This window comes from Drepanopeziza brunnea, assembly GCF_022702325.1.
Source record: "Drepanopeziza brunnea f. sp. 'multigermtubi' strain 214-2 chromosome Unknown ctg12, whole genome shotgun sequence".
NCBI classification, from domain to species: domain Eukaryota; kingdom Fungi; phylum Ascomycota; class Leotiomycetes; order Helotiales; family Drepanopezizaceae; genus Drepanopeziza; species Drepanopeziza brunnea.
Genome location: NW_027094075.1, coordinates 2,005,991 through 2,020,703, shown reverse-complemented (window position 1 = coordinate 2,020,703; position 14,713 = coordinate 2,005,991). Strand labels below are relative to the sequence as shown.

Below are 14,713 nucleotides of genomic sequence, written 5' to 3'. Positions count from 1 at the left end.
TCTACTTCAACAAGTATCCTCAAATCAAGTCCCTTCGTACAAACTCTCCGTGCAGGGTCTTGCCGAGCATTGCAGGGCTGCGCTCCACAATAACACCAGCAGCCTCAAGAGCAGAGATCTTGGAGTCGGCTCCTCCCTTACCTCCACTGACAATAGCACCTTGATTGATTTAGTGAAAGCCCGTAGTAGTGCAAATGGTAGGTATGGCTTACCTGCATGTCCCATCCTTCTACCCTTTGGAGCACTGATGCCTTTACAAGTATTAAGATTAGCCTTGTTCTTGATAATCGTTATGAGACCTTTTGGAAGCTGACTTACCAGCAATGAAACTGACGACTGGCTTCTTGGCAGTGTTGTACTCCTTCAAGAACTCGGCAGCATCCTCCTCGGCAGATCCTCCAATCTCACCAATCATGATGATACCATCGGTCTCCTCGTCCTCCAGGAAAACCTTCAAGCAGTCAATGAAGTTGGTGCCAGAGAATGGATCACCACCGATTCCAACCACGAGTGATTGTCCAAGACCGGTTTGGGTGGTTTGATTGACGGCTTCGTATGTAAGAGTTCCGGAACGAGAGACAATACCAATACGGCCGCGCTTGTGGATGAATCCTGGCATGATACCGATCTTGCATTGACCTGGAGCAATGAGGCCCGGGCAGTTGGGTCCTACCAAACGTGTCTTTCCTTGCGTCTTCAGGATGTCGGTGATTCGGACCATATCTGTCAAATGCGTAAGGTTTCGAGACTTCATAGTCGGAGCAGAATTACATACCATGTTGAGGGATACCCTCAGTGATGCTAGATAAACGTTAGAGAGCCCTTTCGCCTGCTCACTGGGACACATACCAGACAACCAAAGGGATCTCGGCAGCAATGGCTTCCTCAATACCAGCGGCAGCAAGCGGAGGTCTGGAAAATCGTTAAATGTCTGCGGTAAAAAAGGGGCTCTGGTCGAGGGTTTCTGTACGGGACGAAGATAGCTGAAGCTGTAGCTCCAGCCTGCTTCACGGCGTCGGCGACATTGGCGAAGACGGGCAGACCCAAATGTGTTTGTCCAGCCTTCTTGGGGTTTGTTCCTCCAACCACTTGTGTACCTACTTTCCTTATCAGATATGTCTTTTCGCGACCTTGATGTTTTCGACCACGTACCGTACTCGATTGCTTGTTGCGCGTGGAATCTGCAACACCTGGATCAGTATCCCGTTCCTCTGAATCATCCAGCTCACAGCTACTCACGTTCCCTGCTTTCCGGTGAAGCCCTGGTAGATGACCTTGGTCTCGCCGTTGATCCGCAAATTTTCGGCAGTCGCAGTGTAGGCGGAGGTCGAGGAGGAATAGGCCTGTCTGCGCACCGCAGCTTTCATCGCCGGTCTAGCACATCTTGAAAAGGCCTGCATCTTGCCAAAGACAATTGATGTCAGGAATGAGTGGTGGAATGAGGGGTGGTTTTGTGATTGCTGATGAGTTTGTATGCTAGGAGCTGTGTAGAAGTTTTAGCTCCGGGACCAGCCGACCTCTGCAATTTTGCTATTTATGTCGCCAACCCCCCACCATGATCCTACCACAATACACATCAACGACAATCAAGCGCCCAGAACCCAAGGCTGGGTCCTTCTATTCCTCTCTACTACGAATATGGCGACCGAAACCTTCACGATGACTCTCTCCGAGCGGCAGAGCAAGCCCAAAGTCGCAAATTTACCCCCGGAGAATGAGCGAGCTTTGAGGGCCTGCTCAGACATCGTCAGCTTCCTTGTACAAGACCATGAAGCGCAGCAAGATGCATCCGCGCCCAAGAAAGATGTTAATCTCAACAGCTTGCGTGCAAGGATGTCCAAGAAGCATAGGCTCACCAATATGCCAGCTCTGACAGCTATCATCGCTGCCATTCCCGAGCATTACAAAAAATACATCTTGCCAAAATTGATAGCTAAGCCCATTAGTATGCTTGATCCTACTTCCCATTGCTTTCGCCTAACTATCTCCAGGAAGTGCCTCTGGTATTGCGGTAGTCGCTGTCATGTGTAAACCCCACAGATGCCCACACATTGCATACACTGGAAATATTTGTGTCTATTGTCCAGGTGGCCCAGATTCTGATTTTGAATACTCTACACAGTCGTACACTGGCTACGAACCTACTTCTATGCGAGCTATTCGAGCACGATATGATCCTTTCGAGCAGGCAAGAGGTAGGGTGGATCAGATCAAGTCGCTGGGACACAGTGTGGACAAGGTCGAATATATTATTATGGGTGGGACATTCATGTCTTTGCCAGTCAGCTACCGAGAGAGTTTCATCTCTCAGCTGCATAATGCACTCAGTGGATATCAAGGGACCAGTGTTGACGAGGCCGTGGAAGCCGGAGAAATGAGTAACATAAAGTGCGTGGGGATTACAATCGAAACTCGACCGGACTATTGTCTGCCTACACATTTGACCGATATGTTGCGATACGGCTGTACTAGACTGGAAATCGGTGTTCAGTCACTCTACGAGGATGTGGCTCGGGATACTAATCGAGGACACACTGTTGCCTCTGTTGCTGAAACCTTTTGTTTCTCAAAGGATGCAGGCTTCAAGGTAGTTAGCCACATGATGCCAGATTTGCCCAATGTCGGCATGGAGAGAGATTTGGATCAGTTCAGAGAGTATTTTGAGAACCCAGCTTTTCGAACAGATGGATTGAAAATCTACCCCACGCTCGTCATTCGAGGAACTGGTTTATACGAGCTATGGAGAACTGGCAGATATAAGAACTATACTCCAAATGCTCTTATCGATATTGTTGCCCGGATATTGGCCCTCGTCCCGCCGTGGACTCGTATCTACCGAGTTCAGAGAGATATCCCAATGCCGTTGGTCACATCTGGTGTGGAAAATGGAAATCTGAGGGAACTGGCTCTGAGCAGAATGAAAGACTTTGGTACCACATGTCGAGATGTTCGGACTCGCGAAGTCGGCATCAACGAGGTCAAGAATAAGATCAGGCCTTCGCAGGTTGAACTTGTGCGTCGAGACTACACTGCCAATGGCGGATGGGAGACATTCCTGGCCTACGAGGATCCAAAACAGGATATTTTGATCGGACTCCTTCGTCTCCGCAAGTGTTCCAAGAAGTACACCTACCGACCAGAGCTTGTCGGCCAACCCACCAGCCTCGTCCGCGAGTTACACGTGTATGGTTCTGCTGTGCCTGTTCATGCTCGTGATCCTCGAAAGTTCCAACATCAAGGATATGGTACCTTGCTGATGGAGGAGGCTGAGAGGATTGCCAGAGATGAGCATGGCAGCGCCAAGATCAGTGTCATTTCTGGAGTTGGCACTCGGGATTACTACAGAAGGCTTGGATATTGGCTGGATGGTCCCTATATGAGCAAGAATATCAAACCGAGAAATGAGGACGAGAGCGACGATGAATTCTGAGCGATTGGTCGCATCACGCTCCGTCTCCTGGTCTATGCGTTAAGACAGGATCCACCGCACTATCGCAAGTGTCCACACCAGATATAAAATTTCTGCATGTGCGGAAACTTATCAACTCTCTACACATACCAACCATTGAAGCTCATCAGTCCGCCAACAGAATGTCACTGGCGCTCTTGTGTCATGCATGATACGACCTTAGTTATTCCAAGCCGAAGTATAATCTCCGGAGAAGAATCTGTCCAATATCCCCGCCAAGGCGCAGAGCCATGAACCGGCCAAATTCATCAGGTAAGCAGTCATCCAGGCCTCAACCCAGAACACGGTGTACGGGATTCAGATGATGCTACGCAACTTATAAAGTATTTGCTACTTCAGAGCCTGGGAGACCAGGCCATGAGACAAACCATCACCATATGCTCTGATAAGAATCTCACGTGCCTTTTCTGGAGCGCAAACTCTCTTCGCGAAGACCTTGCTGATCAGATCATGTAGGAGTAACTGATGAATGGGCAAGTCCTTTGAAACATAATCCAGAAGTCTTCTGAATTACGGGTTGCGCTTGCCGAAAGACTCTTTGATACCCCACAGTACGTACATATCATTTTCTCGATTTCCTCACCTTACCGCCTTGCTGTGATGAAAAATTTCAGTTATCCCTGACCGAAACCCCGAGTGGACTTATTAATTAGACTCTGAGCACCTTCAAATGTTTCCTCGATATGTTTAGTCTCTCCCGACTTACGGCTAACAGAGCTCACAGTCATTCCCATGATCATGACATGTTGACAGACTCAGAAGTGGTCAACGAGAGATACGTGAAATTAGGTAATCGGATTTCCAATGAGTAAGATGTGAGTCTACAACTATTTGTCAAAATTTTCGAGCAACTGTTCGCTGTTCAAAATAATGAAAGAAATTCGGATTTTAAATCATCTTGTCTCCGAGAGAGCAAAACCGTGTGGAGATTTTCCGTTGCCTTCCTTCTGATTCAAGAAATTGTGTTACATTTGTTTGTATTGGAACTTGTACATGATACTTGCTAATATTTCACCAAGGCTAAAGGTACTAAAAACTAGAACTGCCATAGTTTTCTGCGCGAGTCCTCTCGGGGGTACCCCTAGTCACTTTTGGGATCGGACGCCTAGCCCAGCACATGGGATTAGATCCCTCTGTTCAAGGCTGAGACCAGAAGCAGGATCTCAACAAACGCAACCATTCAGCTGTGAAATCTAATTCTCTTAGATTTGCTGACACAGGTGGCTCGAACGGTAGATGGTTCATTGAAAAATTCAACGCGATCATATTCCGCAAAATAATACTCTTTCCTATCTGACTGCATTGTCGTTGCCTGCCTGTTCCTGCACGCCGCGAAATCATACCCTTATTATCATACATTATCGCATCAACGGCCCTGGCACCCACGCAAGGCCCTCGAGGCTTCCCTGAATCTCCCCACCTCTCTAATTTCTCGCCCGTAACCCCTCCAGCAACCCCATTTCCTTCCGAACAGCCCCAGTCGCCCCTTTCTCCTCCTTTCGCGACGGCGGAACAGCATCCGTTGCATCCTTAGAGGGGTCCATCAGCCTCAGGATCTTCGTCTCAGTCACGAGTCCGAGTCGCTCTTTTCCTGTCTCGCTAGCCCTCATCCGATTTCTCATCTCCGACTCTGTTGGTCGTCACTCTGGACACGGCTGTCTTGGAACTGTCCGCTTCATCCATCACATTTAATCTCAACCAGGTTTCTAATCTCAACCAAATACAAGCCTTAGCTTCGTGGGCATTGCCCTTTAGCAACCGCTTAATATTTATATCCGCCCGAGTAAAGCCTTGACAGCCTTCTTCAAACGCTCAGTACTCTCTTCGTCTTTTCGCTTTGCACTTACGCTTACACCTTTTACGATCCTTTATGCTAAGCCTTATAATTACAGTTATCTAACTAGTAGGCTGTATATGCTGCATACGAGCTAAGGCAGCTATAAAATAAATACCTTGCAATTGCATATAAATCTTTTAAGGCGAATATAATGTTTATAAATCACGCTCCGCTTTTTTTTAACATGCCCCGCGGATAATTATCGAAGCGAAAGCGTTATTATGCTTAATATCTTGCTGCTAGCTTTTTTATATTTACCGGCGATCGAATATCGATGCTTTGCAGCCCCGACCTGCTTCTTCCTTTCTATACATGGTTTTAAAAGCATATATCCGATTGCATCTATCGCTAAACGCTTAATATTAAGCCGAGCTTTAATTCTAGCAAATTATGTCTGCGCCGGACGGGCGCAGCCGAAGTCGCAACGGAAATTTTTGTTTCCACCATTCGAAACTGTCCGCTTTATCTATCACATTTAATCTCAATCAAGTTTCTAATCTTAATTAAATACAAGCCTTAGCTTCGTAAGCATTGCCCTTTAGCAACCGCTTAATAGTTATATCCGCCCGAGCAAAGCCTTGACAGCTTTTTTCAAACGCCTAATACTTTCTTCGTCTTTCCGCTTTGCACTTACGCTTATACCTTTTACGATCCTTTATGCTAAGCTTTATAATTATAGTTATTTGATTAATAAGCTATATGTGCTGTATACGGGCTAAAGCAGCTATAAGATAGATACCTTGCAATTGCATACAAATTTTTTAAGGCAAATGTAATGTTTATAAATCACGCTCCGTTCTTTTTAATATGCCTCGCGGATAATTATCTAAGCGAAGGCGTTATTATGCTTGATGTCTCGCTGCTAGCTTTTTTATATTCACCGGCGATCGAATATCGATGCCTTGCAGCCCCGACTTGCTTCTTCCCTTTTATATATAGTTTCAAAAGCACATATTCGATTGCAGCTATCGTTAAACGCTTAATATTAGGCCGGGCCTTAATTCCAGCAAATTATTTCTGCGCCGGACGGGCGCAGCCGAAGTCGCGACGGAAATTTTTGTTTCCACCATTCGAATTGGCCACTTTTGCGCCTTGCCATATTGAAGTTGTAGGTTCAATATAAATCTGCGACCCTCTTTGACGAAAACCACGGGAAAATGATGTCGGGTCTAAGATTTCAGGTGCGACGGTAGCTACCTGACAAAACCGTCGGCTGTTAAAGCCGGCCAGATGCCTTTACAAAACAACCTTCAGCTTATCCATTTGCTATCTCGCGCAACTTCATAATAAGATCAAGCCGATAAGAGAATTAACTTAGCTCGAAGCCCTAATCAGTACGGACCGAACAGATCCGTTATGTGCTCATCTGGACGGAATGAGAAATTGTATCCCCGTCTGTACCCCAGATCTTGCCATCATTCGTGATACCTTGCATATTCCGTCCATTCTTCCTCGTCAAAAGTTGCAAGGTACCAGGCACACTTTGATGCACGCGTTATGCAGCTAGGATTTAAGTCTCTATGTTCCTGAATCATCTTCCTGTCCTCGCGGACATGAGTAGAATTGGCCTTTATATAGTCTTCGTATTACCTGCTCCTTAGGAATCTATTTCAGTTACCAAAGTTTTACCTCTTTTATCATGCGTACCCTTCAAAGCGTTGCGTTTCTAGTGGTCGTTCTCCTTTCGGAATCTGTCCAAGCTGTGGCCTCTCAAGCTTTTACTTGGAAGAATGTCAAGATTGGAGGTATCCGGTTCATTTCCAGCAGCTCACATTGCACCACTGACTCATACCTCAGGAGGCGGTGGCTTCGTCCCTGGGATCGTTTTTAATCCCACCGTCAAGGGATTGGCTTACGCGCGAACAGACATTGGAGGAGCATACCGACTGAACGCAGACGACTCCTGGACACCTCTGATGGAATGGGCCAATTCTTCCAACTGGTACGTCTCGGAATTCTCGACACACTCCAGACCTCAGCTGAAATTTTGAGGCATGACTGGGGTACCGACGCACTTGCCACAGATCCTGTGGACACAAATCGGCTCTACGTAGCGGTTGGCATGTACACCAATGAATGGGATCCCAATGCAGGATCCATTCTGCGCTCAACCGATCAAGGGAATACGTGGGCTGAGACCAAGCTCCCCTTCAAGGTTGGTGGAAATATGCCTGGACGCGGGATAGGCGAGGTATGATGTATCGCCCTCTGAAGAACCGAGATATCTGGCTGAAATATTCAAGCGTCTTGCCATTGATCCGAAAGCGAACAACATCATCTATTATGGAGCAAGAAGTGGAAATGGGCTTTATAAGAGCACGGATTACGGGGTTACTTTTGCGAAGGTTTCGTCTTTCACTTGGCCAGGTAGGCTCGCTCAGAATTTTTATTTCATCAAACTGCTAGCTGACTTTCGAACAGGAACATACTTCCAGGACGCGAGTTCTTCGTATACCTCTGATCCGGTAGGCATTGCCTGGATCACGTTTGATACTACGACCGGTACCAAAGGCACTGCTACGCCTCGTATCTTCGTGGGTGAGTTTCCGGCCAAATCTTCGATGTTGAATTCGGCTAATCATCTAGGGGTCGTCGATGCTGGCCAATCCGTCTTCAAGTCCGAGGATGCTGGTGTCACCTGTAAGTCTGTACCGCTGTCTAAACTGTGCCAGAGGCTAACTAGCACCAGGGTCTTGGGTATCAGGGGAGCCGCAGCTAGGATTTGTTCCTCACAAGGGAGTATTCTCACCCGGAGAGAAGATCCTCTACGTGACTTATGCCAATGGTGTCGGCCCTTACGATGGGACCAATGGCACTTTGCACAAGTACAATGTCACTTCTGGCGTTTGGACTGACATCTCTCCCACGCCTCTAGCCTCGACATACTATGGCTACGGCGGCCTGACTGTCGATCTGCAGCGTCCTGGTACGCTCATGGTGGCGGCTCTGAACTGCTGGTGGCCTGATGAGATTATCTGGAGAAGTACTGATTCAGGTGCGACCTGGTCGCCTATCTGGGAATGGAACGCATATCCATCCATCAACTAGTTTGTCTTCCGAACTGTTGATCTAGTCATGATGCCACTGACTTTTGGATAGCTACTACAAGTTTGACATAACCAATGCCCCATGGCTTGTGGACACAACTTCTACAGCAGACTTCGTAGCCAAAGTTGGGTGGATGGTCGAAGCGCTTTCGATAGATCCGTTTGATTCTAATCATTGTGAGAGCTCTCTCTACTATCCGTAGGGAATTGCTGACATCATTCCAGGGCTTTACGGGACTGGCGCTACCATTTATGGATCTCACGACTTGTTGAACTGGGATACTTCCCATTCCGTGACCGTGAAGTCACTCGCAAACGGGCTTGAAGAAACCTCCGTCCAAAGCCTTTTAGTGGTGCCAGGTGGTCCTCCGCTTCTATCAGCTGTGGGCGACATCGGAGGCTTCTCTCACGCAAGTCTTGATGTCGCTCCCACCCAAGCTTTTCACACCCCAACTTACGGCAGCACTAAGGATCTTGACTACGCTGGTAACAAACCCGCCAACATCGTACGATCAGGAGAAAGCTCTACAGCCATCCAGATAGCTATCTCTTCTAACTTTGGAGGATCTTGGAATCCGTACTACGGTGCTTCTTTGACCACAGCCCCTGGCAAGGTTGCATTCTCAGCTGATGCTGATACCATCTTACTAATGTCTGGAACGGACGGCCCGCTGATTTCGAAAAATGTGGCGACGTTTGCTGCGGTCCCAAGTCTGCCGTCTGGGGCGGCGATTGCGTCCGATAAGAGGAACAACTCGTACTTCTATGGTGGCTCCGCGGGAAGGTGAGATTCATGCCCAAATCTGAGCTGTGCTTAAAATTCATAGCTTCTATGTCTCGTCCAATGGCGGCGTCACCTTCACGAAAACTGTCGCACTGGGGTCATCCACCCTCGTCAACCAAATACGAGTCCATCCAACAGTTGCTGGTGATGTTTGGGCAACGACTGACGCTGGTCTCTTCCACTCGACAAATTTCGGTAGCACATTTACACAAGTCGCAAGTAGTGTTACAGCAGGCTACAGTTTCGGTACGCTACCTTCATTCCACTCCCACCTCATTTAATAATTATGACTTCGTAGCGTTTGGTGCCGGCTCGACCACAGCCGCATATCCAACCATCTACGGGTTTTTCACAATCAGCGGCACAACAGCCCTATTCAAATCCGAAGACAGTGGCCTCAACTGGGCCATGATCAGTGACGCCACTCATGGCTTCGGTGCTGCGTCAGCAAATGTCGTTGGAGCCGATATGGCGATTTATGGCAAGGTGTACGTTGGGACTAATGGTCGCGGAATCTATTATGGCATCGCCTCGGGGGCGCTTCCGCCTTCGACTGCGACCGCTTCCTCGACATCGACGACGTCAAAGACGACTTCAAGTGTTAGAACGAGCCTTACGAATTCTGTCACGTCGAGTAAATCTAGTACGGTTATCGTGACAACGAGCTTCAAAGCATCGACTTCGACCTCGAAGACTACTATGGCGAGTTCGACATCCAAGGCTACTACGGCGAGTTCGACATCCAAGACTACTACGGCGACTTCGAAAACTTCTGGGTGAGCCCGTTCACTCCGATCGGAAAAGCGCAGAGCTAACGTCAAGGCAGCGCTGGCTCGACAGCAACAGCCCTTCCGTATGGACAATGTACGTCCAACCCAGCCCGAAGTTTGGGATAATTGCTGATACTATGATAGGCGCGGGTGATTCTACCTACACAGGACCCAAAATCTGCCCTACCGGATGGACATGCACGTTCTCGAACACATTCTACTCGCAATGTAAGATTTTCAAAGCACGTGATAGAAAAAAAAACATACTGAATCTTTACAGGTCTCCAATCGTAGGTCCTCAACGGAGCGAACTCTGGCAGGGGATAGGGCTGGGCTGTATATAGGTTAGTGGTAGGGAGGTCAATCCCGATGAGAAATATGGAAAGGATTGCGACGGTTTCCGAAGCTCAGCACATTCGGCTATGGTCTGCAGATCACTCTGACTGAGTCAACAATGGAGAGATTTCAATTGTAAATATTGATCAAAGGAACACTAAGTCTCGTGCCTGCAGGTTTGTTGACATTAGCCGAGGCAGACAGACTCGCTTATGGAGGGTGAAGCGAGCGATTGGCACAGCTGCGCTCTCGCATTGCTCACTAATTTTTTTCTCCTACCTCACGTCACTCTACTGTATGCATTCCAACTCGCTCCCTCCCACCCCTAATACAGAATGCTGGGTGGGTAGGCTCAAACAAAGACGACCGGAACCAGCTTCCAAATAATTTCCTTTGTGTGAGTCTCGGCAACCAGCCACCTCGAATACTGAAATTTCTCGACCTTCACGAGTACCCAAACTAATCAGACCGCAAAAAAAAAAAAGAGATGCCGTCCTTAGACAGTCTCCCAGCAGAGACTCTCCTCATAATAGCGCGAATCCTTGGTGGCGCCTACCTGCGCGGCCGAGTCGACCATATCCTCCTCTTCAGATCATGGTGCGCCTTTCCTCGACACCTCCCCTCCCCCCCATTCCTCCTTTGCACATCTGAGAATCCACAGGTACAGCGTCACGCAATCGGTCGCATGGGAGGACGTCGCCCTCTCCCTCTCAACCCTCACAGGCTTCCTCCAGGCACCACCCGACGTGCAGTCCTTCATCCGCAGCCGCGTCAAGCACCTCTCCATCTCAGGCTCGTACTCCATCCCGAACGAGCTCCACCACCTCGCAAGCAGGCAATCCGTCTCGGACCCCGCCCACACCGAGGCGCAGAAGAGAGCCCGGTGGCGAACGCAGCAGCACGCGCGCAGTACGGAGCTAAGCAGTGCCCTGGCCGCCTTCTCGACGGGCCTAGCGCAGATGAGGAAGCTACGGACGTTCCGGCTGGCGCTGTCCTGCGACGCGGAGACGTATGCTTCTGTCGCGGCGGACGACACGTGGACGGCGGCGCTGAAGAGCGTGGTTGCGGCCCTGCCGCCCTCGCTGGAGAGCCTGACGATGGACAAGCTGGGTCCGACGACGCGGTATGCCACAGCCGGCGAGAGCGACGCACACGCTGTCTGTCAGGCGCTGCACGCTCGTAATGCCCTGCCTGCGCTGCGCCACTTGAGGCTACGGGTCCACTGCGTCTGTCCCGAGCTGTTCGACGTCGTGCGGATCGGCGTCCACCCGGTGCTCGAGACGGTGGTGGTGAGCCTCACGGCTGGCGATCCAGACGTGGATATCGTGCATCACGCTCGCTGCTGCACGGATCCGCAGCGGCAGAGTCAGTGGCTGTATGCCGACATGGTGGACGCTGCCCGATGCGCGGTCTCCGCTTGCTTTCCTTCGATTCGGACGTTGAGGATCGTGAGGTATGATGTGCAGGCGCTGAAGTTCTCTTCGGACGATATTGTGTCGGGTGAGATTGTTGACTTACCCGAGGGCGTGAGCTGGGATGATGTCGATGGGGGTGACGAAAGGGTTGCGGCAGCGGACGAGGCGATAGGGTCTGGTGACCATGTATATCTGGGCGACGATGTGGTTGAGGAGGAGGTGGGACATGTCGCGGCGACAGTACAAGCGATGGTCGGAGTTGAGCTGATGCCGGAGATGACGCTAACTATCAATATCAACACGGCTGTATAGAGCGTCTGGTCGAGGATAGTATCAGGAGTCCCTCTCTCTAAAAAGCACCATAGGTCTACTTTACTATAATACAAACATCTACGCTTCGTACATCTATAAGCTGCTTACGCATTTCTCGAGTTATATGTATGTCAGTCGACCTGAAGCGTGAAATGAAATCATAGATCAAGCCCCAGTTTGGCTTGAGTCTTTAGACTTGAAGGTCTCCCTCCCTCCCTCCTCCTACTCATTTCGAATAGCCAGCCAGCTATATGACACAAGTCCCGTACGAAGCGAACCGCATCTTCCTACAAAATATTGGTCTCCCTCTCGTCGGCTCTACCTAGGCCACCCGCTCGCTCCCTCCCTTCCCTCGCTCGCTCAACAACCCATCGTCGGAACGCAAATAAACCAATCCAAAAAAAAAAAAAAAAAAAAAAAAAAAAAAATAAAAAAATAAAAAAATAAAAAAATAAAAAAATAAAAAAATAAAAAAAAAAAGGAAAGAAAAAAAAAAACCGCCCCAAAACCATCAGTAGAGTTCTTAATACCAAAGTAAAAAACATCAAAAAAGGTTCAGCCCGATGTCGAGTGCCTACCTCCTTTCTGTCGTGTGTGGTTCGGTGAAATCTAAACCACTCGGCCCCAAATCGCTACAGTTGTTGATCCCCCACACCAATTTGACCCGACAGATAGCAAACCACTATGCCATCTGCGCCCTTGGATACGTCTGTAAGAAGTATGTGGATATATGTATCAGCTATTTTTTTTTTTTTTTTTTCTCGCGGGGATAATTCGGGGAAGGTAAAGGTGAAGGTGAAGGTGAGGTACCTAGCTTTTGCCTGCTAAGCGAGAACTACATACTCCCTTTGCGATCGGATTGTTGGCAGGTATTCGAGGTGGGAAGTCGATGTACACGGGGAGGAGGGCGGAAGGGGCCCTCGTCAGTGTTTCGGTTGTATAGATCTTGCTTTGGTGGTTATATGGGTATGGGTTTATATATATATATATATATATATTATATTTCAATTGTGTTTCTACAGCGAATTGCTCGACGGTCTCGAGCTTCGCTAGATCATATCCACTGCATTTATTGGGCTATACTTCAAAGCCACTAGGCATCCAAGTACTGCTCTCTGCGTAGAAGGGATACGTCGGCATTGATGTTATGTACCGTCACTGCTGTTATCACTTTACAAACAGAACATGACTAGAGTTTGAGCTATCCTGAATCACTGGTTATGAGTTCTAGCTCCGAATACACAATTCCACCCTTTGACTAAACGGGTTTCCAATGCACGGCTCCCGCTTGAATCCCAAAGCGCTAGAAGCACTCTGTATCTCAATCACACCCCAGGAGATGACGAGCTCACCATTTCACAAAGAAGCGATTGCTAGTGAAGAGGCTTGCGGCGATCCTCGCCCAACGACCGGCCCTTCCATAGTGATCCCGTATATCCAAAGCTCGGTTACCAAGCGGGACACAAATGCAGCTCTATATGGATATGGCCGAAAGCCGGTTCACGAAGCATCGACTCGACAGCAGCGGATAAAGAGGCAGGAGCGAATGATTCCATATCCCTTCTGCACCGAGGCGTAAGCCAGAAAAGTAAGAAATAATAAGTACCGGTATCTCTTCGATATCCCCGACGAGCAAGGCAACGGCTGGGCTAGAGATCATAGCGAGACCAACTCGGCACTGCAAATCCCTCGTGTCTCTTTCCGAACCGTTTACCTTCTGGTGGTTGGAAGGATTGCGTTAAGTGCGGAAGGGGTGTCCAAGCACGCTAACATCAACAGAGAAGCCCGACTGCTCTCAGGAAAGACTGCTCTCAGTAAAGCGCTGGGCCAGTAGACTGCGAAGTAGAATGGCTGAACAATACCATCAACCGTGTAACCAGTAATTCAACTGGAGAATATAGACACACCACCAACCGCCTCGCTCCAACCCAGAAGCAACACATCTACCATGTACACGAACTACCTCCTGATATCAAGTTTCGATCCACCTGCACACTGGGAAATCAGATAGAAAATCACGACGACTTCGCACTTCGCGATTTCCCCTTTACAATACCTAACAGTAGTATCCTATAAAGCATCCCATTCCCGCTCGTGCTCCCGCCTAACTTGCCATCTGGAAGCTCCGTCGCTCAACGAACACTCATGACAATAATACCGGTGCAAGACAACCTGGCAAACGACAAACAGAGCTGCAATGCGTGACCGACAAGTCGCACGCACACGTACGGTACGTCCGTCCCAGCACCGCCCGCTCCAGGCTAGCCTAGATCCTCAAACCTCGATCCCAGCATGGTCTCGATACCTACCGGTACCGGTACCGGTACCTACAACTGACCAAGCCTGCCCCCCTGATCCGGTTCGAAAAATGTTCCGAATTCGCATCTCCAGGCCTGCCTCCCTCCGTACTTGGGATTCCCTCCCTTCCCCCTTCCCACCTTCCCACCTTCCCACCTTCCCAGTACATTAGCAGCAGCCACCCATCTCATGCAGTGGCACGTTACCGGTAGGTAGTAAGTAGTACAAACCCGACCGACGGTATCCAATCCAGTCAAGGTGCGACTCAAAACTCACCTATGAGTGACAAGGTCTTGCGGAGTGGTAGGTATTGGATTGAAGAGGAAAACAAAGAGAAAAGAAAAGAAAACAAAGAAAAGGTAGAAAAGGCAAGCAAGCAAGCAAGCAAGCAAGCGCGCCCGAGGCTATACAGTACCGGTAGTACGATCTCTCTACCCCGTACGAA

At 49.1% G+C, this 14,713-nt stretch overlaps 4 protein-coding genes across 4 annotated transcripts; 3 read left to right on the top strand and 1 right to left on the bottom strand.

The window, feature by feature from the left end:
- Nucleotides 1–19: 19 nt before the first annotated feature.
- On the bottom strand, nucleotides 20–1,400 carry L3040_007286 (uncharacterized protein; the record flags this gene model as incomplete). The annotated part of the gene is made up of 8 exons (XM_007288784.1): nucleotides 20–159; nucleotides 213–251; nucleotides 319–723; nucleotides 776–801; nucleotides 850–912; nucleotides 971–1,097; nucleotides 1,153–1,181; nucleotides 1,240–1,400. The coding sequence occupies 8 exons, from the start codon at nucleotides 1,398–1,400 to the stop codon at nucleotides 20–22; spliced, it is 990 nt and encodes a 329-aa protein (XP_007288846.1).
- A 259-nt stretch (nucleotides 1,401–1,659) lies between these two features.
- On the top strand, nucleotides 1,660–2,175 carry L3040_007285 (uncharacterized protein; the record flags this gene model as incomplete). Its single annotated transcript, XM_066156218.1, has 3 exons — nucleotides 1,660–1,945; nucleotides 1,992–2,027; nucleotides 2,123–2,175. 3 exons carry the CDS (start codon nucleotides 1,660–1,662, stop codon nucleotides 2,173–2,175), a joined length of 375 nt encoding a protein of 124 aa, XP_066011021.1.
- Nucleotides 2,176–6,945: 4,770 nt separating this feature from the next.
- L3040_007284 (uncharacterized protein) lies at nucleotides 6,946–10,061 on the top strand (the record flags this gene model as incomplete). Its single annotated transcript, XM_066156217.1, has 14 exons — nucleotides 6,946–7,051; nucleotides 7,104–7,248; nucleotides 7,299–7,497; nucleotides 7,550–7,673; nucleotides 7,728–7,844; nucleotides 7,893–7,946; nucleotides 7,996–8,353; nucleotides 8,406–8,530; nucleotides 8,579–9,137; nucleotides 9,181–9,383; nucleotides 9,436–9,737; nucleotides 9,782–9,913; nucleotides 9,964–10,001; nucleotides 10,052–10,061. The coding sequence occupies 14 exons, from the start codon at nucleotides 6,946–6,948 to the stop codon at nucleotides 10,059–10,061; spliced, it is 2,472 nt and encodes an 823-aa protein (XP_066011020.1).
- A 669-nt stretch (nucleotides 10,062–10,730) lies between these two features.
- On the top strand, nucleotides 10,731–11,970 carry L3040_007283 (uncharacterized protein; the record flags this gene model as incomplete). Its single annotated transcript, XM_007288781.1, has 2 exons — nucleotides 10,731–10,840; nucleotides 10,905–11,970. The coding sequence occupies 2 exons, from the start codon at nucleotides 10,731–10,733 to the stop codon at nucleotides 11,968–11,970; spliced, it is 1,176 nt and encodes a 391-aa protein (XP_007288843.1).
- Nucleotides 11,971–14,713: the final 2,743 nt, after the last annotated feature.